Source organism: Microtus pennsylvanicus, chromosome 11 (assembly GCF_037038515.1).
Source record: "Microtus pennsylvanicus isolate mMicPen1 chromosome 11, mMicPen1.hap1, whole genome shotgun sequence".
NCBI classification, from domain to species: Eukaryota; Metazoa; Chordata; class Mammalia; order Rodentia; family Cricetidae; genus Microtus; species Microtus pennsylvanicus.
Genome location: NC_134589.1, coordinates 38122501 through 38136744, shown reverse-complemented (window position 1 = coordinate 38136744; position 14244 = coordinate 38122501). Strand labels below are relative to the sequence as shown.

The following is a 14244-nucleotide window of genomic DNA, read 5'->3' as shown; positions in this document are numbered from 1 at the left end:
TGTAGGGTAGAGGCTTGCAAGGTTTCTTATTTCTATTCCTCAAGCTGAAATGGACCTATGTCCCAGGGGAATAATCAATCCTCAGGCAAGACGGGGATGAAATATGTTTGAGATGCCGTAGGAAAGAGTGTCCTGGATGATTTATTTAATGAAGCTAAGAGGATGTCAGTGACGCGACTGGAATCCCTTGGGATCAGTCACATCTAATCGCCACCCAGCCCCAAAGTGGTGCTCTGAGAGAGGGGCCCCGACCTTTCCCAGTCCTCAAGCCCGCATCCTAACTCCAGGAGCCCACCTAGAATAAATGGGAATGCTCTCTCTCTCTCTCTCTCTCTCTCTCTCTCTCTCTCTCTCTCTCTCTCTCTCTCTCTCTCTGTCAGTAATGCCCGTCCAGAAAGGTAAGACACACACTTGGGCTCCATACCGTGCAGTGTGTAAAGGTATCACACACCTTGGCTCATTTCTGCCCTGTCTGCAACAGTGGGGGAAAGAACTAGAATCTGATTCATAAATACAGGCTCCTTCTTGCCTCCATCACACAGTACAGGGCAGGGCTGAAATCAAATACAGAGCTGTCTGACTGGGAAGCCAGGCTTCTGAGCACTGCACCTTCTGCCCAGCAGAGATGGAGACAGCCGTTGGGGAAATGCCCAAAACACAGAGCCCAACGGGAGAAGGGGAAGAGGGTCTGTGAGTTAGTTGGAGCTTCGGAGGAGGATGCAGTCACAATGGGGAAAACCCTTGGCGGATGGGCACAGACCAGTTTCTCCTTGCCATGCATTTAATGCCCAGCTGTGATGTCTTGCTTCCTATCCATCCAGTACAGGACAAAAGAACGAACTCCTGGTGGTTTGGGTCAGTGATAGTTTTCCTTGTCAACTTCACTGGATTTGAAATTACCCAGGAAACACATCTCTGGGTGTGCCTGTGAGGGTGTTTTCAGAGAAGTTTAAGTGAAGAGGGGAAACCCACCTGAATGTAGGCAAAGGGGGAAAAATGCACTTAACCTAGCATTCACCTCTGTTCCCTTCCTGGCTGCCCACATACCGCCAGCCACCTCTCATCCCCACCACTTCTCCTTCTGGCCACAATAGACTGTCCCCCTAAACCACAGGCCAAACCCTATCTCCCTGAAACCACTTTTGTCAGGTATTTGCTGCACCAAGAAAAGAACTAGAAGAGGGTCTCTGAGACTCTTTTAGGGAGGCAGAAAGCAGTCAAGAAGGCACACGAGTCACAGTTCGAGGTCAGAGGATGTATGGGAGTTCTCTCCTTTGGATCCCGGGGAACCAAAACCAGGTCCTCAAGCTTGGCCGTAGGCACCTGAACTGGCTGACATCTTGCAGCCAGAGACCTTGTCTTAAACTCTCCCAACATCTTCTGGCCCCATTCTTCCAGCCTGTGGGGTTCTGTCAGGTCTCTCCACTCTCTCCTAAAGCCCCTACTATTGTGCCAAGCCTCTGCTGAGCCCTCTACAGGACTGGCTGGGCTGCTCTGCCCTCCCAGACACCTTGACTTCGAACACAGGGATTTGTCTTTGGCTTCCCACTGGACTGTGAGCCCTCTGCTGAGCTTTTCCATAGCTGCCTAGCTAGTGACTCAGCCTTTGTATTCCACATTTTGCATTTAAATACGAGGACTTACTCATCTTTTCTCAACCTCAATGATCTCATCTGTAGAATGGGGGAAACAGAGCCTGTTTCATGGAATGTTCTGGGGCTTTAACTTGAGGATTTAGGCAAAGCTCTTAGCATACTAGGATGTTAGCTACTGATAAAAATATGTTGATGAGGATTGCTTGAGAATAAATACAAGAGAAACTGCGCCCTCAAGCCTGGCGAATGCTGGGATCTCACAGAGGAGAGGGACTGCAGTTTTAGAGGAGTGGAGGTCATGCTTTGGCAGGGGCCCAGCTTTGCTTGGCGCTAGCCTGGCCTGCTGTTCCCTGCCGCAGTGAAAGGCGAGAGTGACCACCCTCTACTCCGTCCTCCGGGGGTGGAGGAGCAAAAGAACCTGGATGTCAGCACCCAGGGCAGGGCACACGCTGGGCAGCTGCCAGTCACTGACTGACCAGACCGGTAAGGGTCGGAAGGACAGACCGTGGGGAGGAGGGGACCAAGAGCTCAGCTGGGGGCAGGGTGGGTGGCGGTGAGGACAGGCAATCGCAATGAAGCCACAGGCTCCGGGGCCTTTTCGGTCCCCGCCTCCGACTCCTCCAGGTTTGAGCCACATTTTCCCGGGGGAGAGTCAGGAGGGAGATGAAGGTCTAGGTTAGGGACTGGGGAGCCGGTCTCGCGGCGCCCAAGTGAATCCGTCGGGCTCGGGGACCCAGCGGATCCCCCCGCGCCCGCCTCCCTCTCCGCCGGTGCGAGTGGGGCGGCGCGCTCCGCAGGGCGAGCAGCTGAGCGACCCTCAGTGCTGCGGCCCCCCGCGCCCCAGCCCGCCTCGCCCGGGCCGCGGGAGGCGCCCCTCACTCTCCCCCCGGGCGGGGGAGCCCAAGGCAGCGCCGGAGCCCGGGGGGAGCGCGGCCGCGCCGGCCAGGGCAGGGGGCAGGCAGCCGGGACGGCCCCGGGTAAGCGGGAGGAGGAGGAGCGGGGTGACCGCGGGGTGAGGGGCGGCCCGGAGGCGGGGGGCGGGGGTGGCGAGGAAGCGGCCGCGGGAGTGGAGCTGGGGCCGGAAGCCAGCGGGGTTCCTACAGCCCCCACACCTGCCACCGATCGGGTCACCGGGAGCCCGGCATCCGCCGGTGCCCCCACCCCTGTGCGAACGTGGTGGGGACACACCGCGCAAGCATGCAGGGCCCTGCCTTTAGGATCCTCAGAAGCCCCTGACCTCCCCAGTGTGAGGTAGAGACCCAAGTCCAGGCCAGGGAAGGGACTGGAAAGAGGCTGTGGCCTGAGTGTGTGACCCCTGTCTATTGCCTAGAGCTGTCTGCAGATCACTGCAGAATGCAGGCCCTGGGGAAGCTCAGGGGGCTTGGGCCCTGCTTCCCAGGACAGACCTTTCACCCCACATAACTAGGCATGGGTTTAGTAAAATGCTTAGACCCAGGATCTGTGCCAGGGAAGAAAGAGGAGATATCTGTCCCCTTTGAGTTGGGGACACTTAGGCCTGGTAGTTACAGAGGCTGGCCCATGCCTAGGGGGCTATTCTTGCCCCTGCTCCTTGGCTCCCAGACTGTACCTGGTTTTTTGTTTCTGCTACTACTAAGAAAGAGTTGGTTTTTGGGCTTGAGAATCTGCAGGTAGGGGTATATCCTGAAACCTCCAAATCACCACACCCAGAGTGACTCCAGACTCCGTTTCCTTGTTCTTTGCCCTCTCTTATTGCTCCGGACTCCCCCATCCCCATCTGCTTGTGCTGTTATGTAATTAACCCAGCTGAGTCTCTTTGCCAAGCTGGCAGCATCCAGGAATGCCCCGAAGGCCTAAGGACCTGAAGGGATCCTGTGTTGGGAGGGTTGGTCCTGTCTCAGCTGGCAGCAGACTCAGCAGAGAGCACCTGTTGGGGAAAGGACATGCATGAGGCACAAAGGAGGTTAGAGTCCTAGACTTAGCTTCCCTGAGGCCCTGGGGTCTTGTTTTGTTGTTGGTGGTTTATCTCTTCAACAAAGTGAAAGGCATCATAGGCATGCGCATGGGTGCCCAGGCACACACACCACAAGTACGTGAGTCCACACAACAGTAAATCGTGACTCCTTCCAAGATGGCCAGGAAGTCCGACTGAGCATCCAGGAAAACCTTAGGTGGCCAGCAGTCACTGTTTGTTGCTTACCCACGCTGCGCCAGGCATGGGCTTTTCCATGAACAATCTCACCATACCTAGGAAGTTTCTTGGCCAAGGTCATACTTAGGTGAATGGCAGGGCTGGGAATCAAACCTTGATGACTCTCACTCCAAGCCCTGTCTTTTATTTACCATTGCGCACGCATACATACCAGTAGATTGAGTGCTTTAAACCAGGACAGTTGAGGGAACATTCAGCTATGAATCGAAACGATTCATATATATATGAAAAGAACATGCATCTACCAGAACACACACACACACACAGAGGCTGAAACCATGGCACCCTCAAGACCTAGTAAATCCACCTCCCTGTACCCATTTACTAACCATTCAACCCAGGAGGAAGGTTGTCTCCTTCCAGCTGAGAGATTTACTTAGGTTGTCTTGGAAGTGGGGGCTGTTGGCTCCCCTTTACATATGTGTAGCGCATGGCTCCAAAGCAGGTGTTTCACCCACAGACCTACAGCTAAAAAAATCATCAAAGCTGGGGGTTTTGTCCGAGCTCTAAAAGTCACAGGCACTGAGCAAGCAGAAAACTAATGAATTCATCTCCAAGTCCAGCCTCTTCCTGAGCAGCAGCTGTGTGCTGCGAGGCCCTCTGAGCTCCAAGGGATGTCAAAGACTCAGACACTGCTTTTAGTCTGTCGCTGTTTAGAGTCACTACGCTTAAACATGATAAGCCGCACAACCTGTAGAAAGTAGCGGCAGGTCCTAGTTGTGTGGTTTGGGGCTACACGGAGCTTCTCTGAAGCGCAAATAGGAATACTTTTCCCTTAGGGGTATTGTATTGACCGAGGATAACAGCGTTGGCGGGCTGGCAGCCAGTGCTCAACTGTGTTGCTCTCCGGAGTCAATGCAATCATCTAGTTCAGTGGGACTTTGGGAAATGCTAGGGGCATTTTGGGTCATCATGGTAACTGGAGACTGCTATGGGAAGTTATCTCCTGAGAGCCACAAAATGAAGATGTCCGAAATAATGAGTCCTGCACTAAAAGAGCTTCCTCCCCTGAGGATGCCAAGAGGGCCTCCACTGAAGCCAGGGTGAGGGCCTCCACTGAAGCCAGGGTGTGACTGAGACCCAGAGGAGGTGCCATTTATCCCAGGTTTGGGGCTGGGCCTGGAATTTGAATCCAAGTCTAGAGCTGTCTCCGCTGTACACTGAAGTATGCAGGTTGAGGGGAATCGGGGCACCGTGCACAGCAGGGCTTGCAGGAAGGTGAAGAAGCTGGGGGGGGGGGGGGATAGATTGAGATAGTGGTTCTGGAAAAGCGAGACTTTCCAAGTGGCAATGGCAGCTTCCGCAAAGATGCAGAGGTGAAAAATAACAGCACAGGTCCAGGGATGGTGACCCAGAGCACTGAGCCCAACTCTTGTCCCCTCAGTCTAGGTGGTGGCCGAAGAGGGCCAGAGGCAAGCAGAGGGAGCAATGGTTGGTCCTGACGGTGGCTGAGCCCCCAGCCCCTGGAATATGCAGCCCGGAGGAGCCCCAGGCAAGGACGCGGTGGCGGAGTGGGGCGGGAGGCATGGTCTCCACCTACCGGGTGGCCGTGCTCGGGGCGCGAGGTGTGGGCAAGAGTGCCATCGTGCGCCAGTTCCTATACAACGAGTTCAGCGAGGTCTGTGTGCCCACCACCGCCCGCCGCCTCTACCTGCCTGCTGTGGTCATGAACGGCCATGTGCACGACCTCCAGATCCTGGATTTTCCACCCATCAGCGCCTTCCCCGTCAATACACTGCAGGTAAGCTGCCCGTGGAGGCAGTCAGGCGACAAGGGAGAGGAGACGCCAACCCTCTCCACCTCTCCAGCTCTGGCCCCACCGCCAGGAACTCCACACCACACCCTGGGCCTCCCTCCTTAAAGCCATCCCAAGAAGCTGCTCATTTGTGTGCTAGTGAATTTCAAAGATGTTTGATGATTGTTTAATGTGTGCCAGGCCCTGCAATGGGCACCAAGACTGAATTGTCAGCAAAAGCAGAATATGGAGTTTGCTTTCAAGGAACTCATAGTCTGGTGAGAAAGGACTAACAGTTATTGTGCAATGTAATGAAGGTTGTGATTGAAGGTGGTGTGGGAGAGCTAACGCAGCCCTGGCTGGAAGGGTCTACCATGCTCAGGTGTACTGCGTCGGGGAAGGTGATGTCTCAACAGAGTAGAGGCAGTGGAAAAAGAACTAATAACCCTAATGCCTGTTCATAAGCTGAGCTCTCCTGCCATGGCCTCACACCCTCACTGTCATCTGTAGAAGGGCCGGCAGGACAGACTGAGACCTGAGAAGGGATGTTCTCAATGACTCTGGAGACCCCAATCAGATCCTTTGCCCAAAGCCTTTTCTCTCGGGAACCCTTATTCCCAAGCCCCAGGACAGCCTCACGACCCCTTGCAGAATTAGATTTAACCATCCCCACTGCCCGCACTCCCTCCTCCACCCCACTCCCAGGCACCTTCCCCAGCTTTAGAACCAGAGCTTTCACACCTCTCTCTCTCTCTGGCTTGGGAGGAAGTTGGCTGCAGGGGAAGTGGAAGCAGAGCTCCCCCGGATGGGCCAGAGAATGCAGAGGCTTGTGGGCATTTCATAGACACAAGAACAAGCCCTGGCCAGTTGTGACAGCAAATTCAGCCATCTCTGGCTGGGGCCTGATGGAGCTCAGCTGCCCCAACAGGAGAACCTTGGCCCATCCTGCTGTGAATATTTGACTCAGCACCCCAAGGAGAAACCTGGTCCAAGCATTTGATCCACAGTGTGCCTGAGAGGTCAGGACCTTCTACTTCTCACTTGGAAATTTTGGTGAAATCTGGCTCCATGCCAAGTACATCTTTCACGTTCAGTTGGTATCTGTCTTTACTAATTTCAGAATGGGTCAGGGGCATAAATGCCTGAACTGTGGCCTCGCACAATCCGTGTTCCGCCTCTGCCCCTTCTCTCTGTAGTAACCCTCCCTAGCCATTCTCACTGATGATTCATTGACACTCAAGCAAGAAACCATATTTTCATTCAGTCTCCCCTTTTCCATAAAAATCAACCCCACTATGCCCCGTGTCTTGTTTTGGGCTGTGGCTGTGGCTGTTGTTTGAAGCTTAGGATAGAACCCAGAGTTTCCCACGTGGTAAGTTAGCACTCTACTGCCGAGCCCCATGCCCAGACTTCTATCTTCTTCTCGCTGTTTTCATTAAGAGACAGGATATGGCTCTGTTGCCCAGCTGGCCTTGAATTTAAAATCCTCCTGCATAGTCCTCAGGGTAGCTGGGATTACAGGCATGCATCTCCAAACCTGGCCCTTGCTTCTTTAATTTAACATTTTGGTTTTTGTTTGTTTTGTTTTTGTATTTGCGGGTTTGTTGTTTTGATTTGTTCTTGAGGCATGGTCTTTCTATGTAGCCCTGGCTGCCCTGGAACTCATTATGTAGACCAGGCTCAAAGAGATCCATCTATCTCTGCCTTCAGATCTTGGGATTAAAGGTGTGCAACACCACACTTAACATTGTAACTGGAGCTAATATTTCCTGCCTCTGTCTGGAGGACATCCTCACTCTCTAGACCATTTGGGTCAATGCCAAAATAAATAAGTAGCCTATGTATAAGTCAGTTTGCACGTAGGTCATGGTATTTGCAGGAGCGGTTAATAGAAATGGCGTTGCCAATTCAAAAGATAAATAGACATGGGATTTAGAAAGTGTCTCCAAAGTCCCTTCTCTAAAAGTTTTATGTGTATCCTATGGAAGTCTGGGATTTTTTGACACTCTAGAACAGTGGTTCTCAACCTATGGGTCGTGACCCCTTTGAGGGATACCCTATCAGAGATCCTAAATAACAGATCTTTACATTATGATTCATAGCAGTAGCAAAATTACAGTTATGAAGTAGGGACAAAATAATTTTATGGTTGGGGTCACCACAGCATGAGGAACTGTATTAAGGGGTTGCAGCATTAGGAAGGTTGAGAACCACTGGTCTAGAAGATGAGAGAGGATATTTTCAGTGTGGTCTATCTTTGCGTAGTGAAGGTCGTGCATTTTCTATATATTTAAGACTTTTATGTTTCTGGTTTTGGTTTGGTTTGGTTTCTTTCTAAGAACTACTAATATTATTTGCCTGTTTGGGGTTCTTATTATTGGGGGTTTTGTTTTTGAGGTGGGGTTTTGTGTAGTTCAAGCTGACCCGGAACTTTTTCTATAGCCAAGGATGACCTTGAACTCCAGCCTCTCTGTCCCAAGTGCTAGGATTAAAGGCATGCAGCACCATGTTTGTGTGATTCTCCTCCTCCTTCTCTTCCTTTTCTTCTTCCTCTTCCTTCTGTTTCTGAGACAGGGTCTCCCTACATACACAACCCTGGATATCGTGGAACTTACTATATAGACTAGGCTGGCCTCCAACTCACAGAGATCCATCTGCCTCTGCTTTCCAATCTTGGGGTTGAAAGTACGCATCACCACACCTGGTGACCCTTTTCTTCTTGACTGACCCTTCTATTAGATGCTAAGATCTCAAGGATGCCACTGCTGGAGCACAGTTAGGGACTCTGAGTACAGAAGTCTCAAGAAGGGACCTTGAAGGCTCTACAGTCAAATATCAACCTTAAGAGTTTTGATGGCTGCTTTCTAGGAATAAAAGAAAGTAATGCTTCCTAGAGTCTGGGCCTGTTACCTTCCACAGTCCCTTCTCCTCCTTCAGAGCAGGAAGCTGAAGTTAGAGGGCATGGGCAGCCTGCCAAAGGAGATGCCTGGAAACACATGGCTAAAGCCAGGTGACTGAGCCCCTAAACTATATCCCCGGACTTAGACCCAATTCCCATTTCTCTGCCTCTGTTTCTGTCTTTGTCAGCTAGGGGCCGAGCCCAGGGCCTTGTGTGTGATAAGCACATTCTTTACCACTGGGCTGTGTGTTCAGTCCATTCTTTGACTCAATCCAGCCCACAGATGGCCTCTGGGAGAACAAATGAGAACCCTCCATGAAGCACACTGGCAGGAAAGCTGAGCGTTCTCCATCCCTCCTTTCAGTCAAGAAGTGGAGGGACAGCCCAGCCAATCTGGGGCTTTCTGTTGTTCCCTTTAGGAAGCCTCCTGAGATGAGTGAGTGGGAGGCATCGTGGGGTCCCCTTGAGGAGGCAGTGTGTTGGGGGAAGAATGGGGCTGCAGCCTGGCAGCCTCTTTCCAGCAGCTGGGGGAGGGCTTGCAGAATGGAATCTATCCTCCCTCCCTCTTCCCAGGGGTGAGACGGGTTGTATGCATAGGCCTGCAGGCCCCTGACACCACCAGCACCTCCCGTAATGGTGTCCCACCAAATCAAGGTTTCCTGGTCTGGGAGAAAGCAGATTTATGGCTTCCTACATTCTTAGCTCTGTCCTCTGCATCCTGCCTCTGCACCAGAAATTAAAACCTCAGCACAGAGATGCCACATCATCTCCCCAGGGGAATCCACCGCAGCATCTCCCGAGCTTTGAAGCTGGAAGCGCCATTCTGAAGTCAGACTCACACTCCACAGCTGCCACCCAAGTCTGCCCCCTTCTGCTTCAGCTGAAATTCTTACCTCGACCGCATGCAAGCTGGGCCTGAAGCTGGGCCTCCACATCCTTCTGGCCTTCCTTTTTGTGTGTGCTGAAGATGGAGCTCAGGATCCCATACGTGCCAGGCTCTGCCCTATGGCTGCAACCCGCCCCTTTCCTCCCCTTCTTCTCCGTGGGCCCTTATGAGGAGAGACCCTAGTTTCCTTTGCCCCCACAAGGCCTCTGCCCCCCCGAAGCTTTGGGAACCTCCTTTCTATACACTGTCTTCCCTAACATCCTTTTGCACTTACATCTGATGGCAGATTAACTATCTAATTAGTCCTTAGGGAACCTTCTCGTTAACACATTTAGTCTTTCCAAGGGCCTATTCATCTTGAGCTGAAGCCCCTCCATGAGAAGTTCTCACAGACAGAAGTATTTTTAAAAACATTTAAATAGCCAAGCTAGGCATGGTGGTGCATGCCTGTAATCCCAACAGCTGAGAGGCAGAGGCAGGAGGACCAAGAGTTCAAGGCCAGCTCGGGTTACATAGGAAGACTTAGTCCTTAAAGCAATCCCATCTTTCTGGAACTCCTTAGGCTTCTGTTCTGTGTCTCCTCCGCCCCCTTCTGCTTCCAGTCTCATTTTTTCCCCCTGGCTTACTACATTCAGGCTGCAATCCAAGGGCTGTTAAATTAGGGATAGGATTTACCTTGCTCCTGGTTGCGGGCACTGTTGGTTTCAGCACCATGGAGAGAGCTTACCAGTATGATTACTGCGGTTCAGAAGCTAAAACCCCACTTAACAAGGGACAAAAGTAAGGAGTGTATAAAATGGAAAACAAAACAAAAACAGGGCCCTGGCCCTCCTGGGTGCTCACTGTAGTTGCGAGGAAACAGAAATAGGATAGCTGTAACTAGGGTATAATCCATGACCTCAGACGCAGGAGAGGCTGGACACAGTCCTCTGCTTGTAGGGAGGGTGGCAAGTCCGGGCTGTCCTGGGTGGGAGCTTCATGTAAGCCTTGGAAGATAATACAGTAGGTAGAATCGCTCGGTCAGGGTTGTGCTCTTCGGGGGATTCATAAATGCGTGTTGAACAAAGGACTGGATGGATGGATGAATTAGAGCTAATCTCCAGATCCTCACAAGGTAGTGTGGTGGGCCAAAAAGTCAGTCAGCCTGTGACTTGCTCTCTCCTGACTGGGGAGGAGAAGTTACAGCTCTGAGCACCTGCGCGCTGGGGAACCTGGCCTTCTGCGGGGGAGGGGATAGGAAGCTCCGGTGTGGTGTAGGTGAGAACACTGTTTGACAGGGTGGCTGGGGGCTGGGAGGCCTCGTGGCTGCTCTGACAGGGGTATTGGCCGGGGGTGTTACAGGAGTGGGCAGATGCCTGCTGCAGGGGACTCCGGAGCGTCCACGCCTACATCCTGGTCTATGACATCTGCTGCTTTGACAGCTTTGAGTACGTCAAGACTATCCGTCAGCAGATCCTGGAGACGAGGTGAGGAGCTGTGACGGTCTGTTGTCTCCGTGGGCGCCCTAATGGTGGCCTGTCTCCAAAAAGGGGGACAGGGGCAAGGGGGGAACACAGGTCACAGGGAAATGTATGCCTTTTCTGGTTCCCACGTGTCCCCCCACCCTTTTCTCTTTCTTCCTTTCTTTCCAACTATGTAGCCAGGCTGGTTATGAACTCAAAATCCCCCTGCCTCAGGCCCCCTAGTGCTGTAATTACAGGTGTGAGTCACATACCCTACTTCTATTGACTCATTTTGGGACCCCTGCTTTTTACATGGCGGTAAAGAGCAGGGGCTGGGGGTACATGGCCTCAGATCAGTTGACATATAAGCCTCAGTTTCTTTGTCTGTAAAACAGACAATAGTATCGACTTTCTTGCATCCTAAGACGTGCCTTTTAGAGATGTAACCTTCCCCCAAGGGGCTGGGGCTACACCTGGTCAGAGTACACGCTAGCTCAGAGTCCAGTGGTTTTTGAGACTGGCAGCGTTTTCAGAATTCTGTTTCGACCCTCAGGGTGATCGGCACCTCCGAGACGCCCATCATCATCGTGGGCAACAAGCGCGACCTGCAACGCGGACGCGTGATTCCGCGCTGGAACGTGTCGCACTTGGTGCGGAAGACCTGGAAGTGTGGCTACGTGGAGTGCTCGGCCAAGTACAACTGGCACATCCTGCTGCTCTTCAGCGAGCTGCTCAAGAGTGTGGGCTGCGCCCGCTGCAAACACGTGCACGCCGCCCTGCGCTTCCAGGGCGCGCTGCGCCGCAACCGCTGCGCCATCATGTGACGCTGCGTGCGCCCTGCTGCAGCACTGTCCCAGCGGAAGAGAGGCCAGGGCGGGGCCAGCCTCCCTCGGGACACGTGGGCTAGAGCGGGAATCCCCGGAGGAGAACTCTGGGCTCCCGGCCTGAAGCACTCCTGCAGCCACACACCTCCCCCCACGAGAATCAGAGGGCGAGAGGGAGCCTCCCCGCCACTCCCCAGTCCTCCCCTCCAACCTGGGTCTCCCTGGGACAGCCACCTTCAGTGCTGTAGTGTAGTGCCCGGCCCCAGGGGGCGCCACAATCTGAGGGCTGAGCGTGTGAAATGGAGGGTGGGATGAGGAGGTGCTGTCTTGGCCGGGCCCCTGCTCATCTTCCCTACAGTGTGTCTGTCTTTGCCACGTGTCCCCTTTTGCAATGTCTGTCCACTCAAGTATCTGTCCGTCCTCATTTGTCCTGTCTTCCCTTCAGTGTCCCTCCCGGTCCCCCAGCTCCGCTCACAGGGCTCTCATTTCGTCCATCCCCTTGTCGCAGGTCCTGGCAGCTTTGCGATGCCTTCTCACCGGCAGCGCCACTGGCACAGGGCAGAGAGAGGCAAGTGGCCCAAGGACCAAAGCCAAGGGGTCCGAGGGCTGAGGTCCCACAGCCGTCAGGGAGAGAAGGCAGAGCTCTTCCTCATCCAGGGAGACCTCCCTGCCCAGCAGCCCCCAGAGACGCAACCACCTACTTTCCAGCCTTAATTCAATGGTCCCTGCCGGGTGCCCCTCACCCTTCCTGACCCCAAAGCCAGATGGGCCCCGGGCTAAAATTCCTTTTGTTTGACAGTGTGGAGAGAAAATTGCCCTAAGGATAGTTTTCTCTCCATGATGCTAGGTCCTACTTCTGCATTACCTCCTGCACTGGGATGGTCTGCTGTATTATGGAAGGTTGAGTTGTGGGGGACTGGGGGTGGTGGGCAAGGTGGTGCCCAGGAGGGGGTCAGGTTATGCCAATGGTAATTCTGTGTCCCAGTGCCACCTCAGTCCAACTGCTTAAGACTCTGCCTCCATCAGGTCTCAGGTTGTCTTGATCAGTCTGTGTAGGGGCAGAGCCGAGAAAAGAATGAGGGAGCTTCTTGTGCCTGGGGGAGCTAGGCATGCATCCCCACCCATAGGTGGAGGCCCTCAGGATCTGACCCCTTGTCCTAACACCAGGTTGGCCCTATGCCCTAACTTACCCACCCCATTTTCCCCGGCTGCCTGGCCGGGTTTCTACCTCTCGTCACCGGAGCTGATCACTGTCAGTTTTGTACCGATTTAGAAATAATAATCCTAGAGATTCTAGGAATGGCCTGAGGGACTGATGGGGGACTTGGAGGGAGGGAGGAAGAAATGGTGGTGCCACGTCCCCTGCCCCAGCCGGCCGAAGAGAGTTCTTGAGGCTGATCCCTCAGCCTCAGCCCTGGTCCAGTTGGGAGGATAATAAGGACCCTTTGTTAAGAGGGGTACATAGGATGCCTGGCCTTTTCCCGGGCTGCAGTGCACAGACCAGGAAATCAGGTACCCAGAGAGGTTATGGGGAGGGATCTGGGGGCGGGGGTAGGGGCGGGGAATTTGTGGTGTTCCCGTGTGGGAGGGAATCCATGATTCTCTCTTCTGCTTCACCTACTGAATCTCACTCCCTCCACCCAGCGGGGCACTGCAGTACAGCAGCAGCCGCCCTGACCGTGGGCAGCCCAGCATTCTGGGTTCTAGTCCTTGCTGTCCTGCAAAATTTGGGGCTAGTAACTTGCCCTCTCTGAGCCTCCCTCTGAAATAGAGGTGGTGGGGCTCCCCTTCCCCACACTTAAAAGTGGCTGGAAGGGTTAGGAGAGATGCCCACTTTCCTCTCCTGCAGCCCCACCCCTGGTTCCACGGGGCGTGGGGTAAAGATGGTAGCATCTCATGTGCCCATTCACCCCCCCCCCAACGCTGAGGCACTTGAGGCGAGGGTGGGGGGATCCAGGCCTCTCTCTGGCTGCCCCCCCGGGGGAAACCATTGGAATGTAGCCCCCCTCACCCTTTCCTCTTCATCCCAGGTCTTGGATTTCAGGTCCCTTCACCCTCATTCTGAGTCTCTGTCCTTCCCTTCCCCAACCAGGGTTTCCCACACAGGGTCTGGAAGTGTGTGACACCCATTGAGCTGTTATCGGAAGTCAGATTAAAAATCAGGGAGTGTTTTCCCTCGTTTCTCTACCTCGGTGTCAGCTCTGTTGCTCATGGAGGGTGGAATGGGTCCCCACCCCAAAGTCCAGGTCAACCCAGGGATCAAAGGGGGAAAGGTACTGATAATCACAGTCACACAGAGGGTACCATCAGCTGCCTTCTCGACTGCCTGGAAGACTCAACCCTGTTTCTGCGTCTTCCTCTCAGGCAGGGGTCAAATTTAGGGCCTCCGAACATAGCTTCCTAGACACAGAAGTGTGATGGCTGCCATCAATCAGCTCTCTTCTCCCTGAGTGATCCCTGTTCTCAGGACCAGGGGAAATCTTTAAAGTCAAGGGTGGCCTTCAGGAGCCTGGGGGGTGGGGTGGGGCTACCTTTGTCGCTGTCCACGGTTCTGACCACCAGGACTTCTTAGAAGCCTCACCTAGCTGACCACTCCCTGCACCTTGTCCCTATCTCCTCCAGCAGAGACAAGAACGTTTGAAGTTGCACCTCCCTACCCTTCCTCAGTCTTA

At 53.7% G+C, this 14244-nt stretch overlaps 1 protein-coding gene across 3 annotated transcripts; it reads left to right on the top strand.

Annotated features, from left to right (window-relative positions):
• Positions 1-1733: 1733 nt before the first annotated feature.
• Positions 1734-13759, top strand: Rasl10b (RAS like family 10 member B). Of its 3 annotated transcripts, none has more exons than XM_075991332.1 (4): positions 1734-2078; positions 5171-5527; positions 10648-10772; positions 11302-13759. In XM_075991332.1, the coding sequence occupies exons 2-4, from the start codon at positions 5312-5314 to the stop codon at positions 11570-11572; spliced, it is 612 nt and encodes a 203-aa protein (XP_075847447.1). In that variant the 5' UTR covers positions 1734-2078; positions 5171-5311; the 3' UTR covers positions 11573-13759. The 3 variants fall into 3 exon arrangements, with proteins under 3 accessions (XP_075847447.1, XP_075847448.1, XP_075847446.1); XM_075991333.1 differs by lacking the exon at positions 1734-2078 and adding an exon at positions 2284-2572 and having other exon boundaries at positions 5176-5527; XM_075991331.1 differs by lacking the exon at positions 1734-2078 and adding an exon at positions 2284-2572.
• Positions 13760-14244: the final 485 nt, after the last annotated feature.

What these genes read in the sequence shown, in the direction of transcription:
- Rasl10b (XM_075991332.1), top strand. Translation starts at nt 5,312, where the DNA reads ATGGTCTCCACCTACCGGGTGGCCGTGCTCGGGGCGCGAGGTGTGGGC. An exon ending in TCCCCGTCAATACACTGCAG is followed by an intron (nt 5,528 to 10,647) that starts GTAAGCTGCCCG and finishes GGGGTGTTACAG; the next exon opens with GAGTGGGCAGATGCCTGCTG. An exon ending in CAGCAGATCCTGGAGACGAG is followed by an intron (nt 10,773 to 11,301) that starts GTGAGGAGCTGT and finishes TTCGACCCTCAG; the next exon opens with GGTGATCGGCACCTCCGAGA.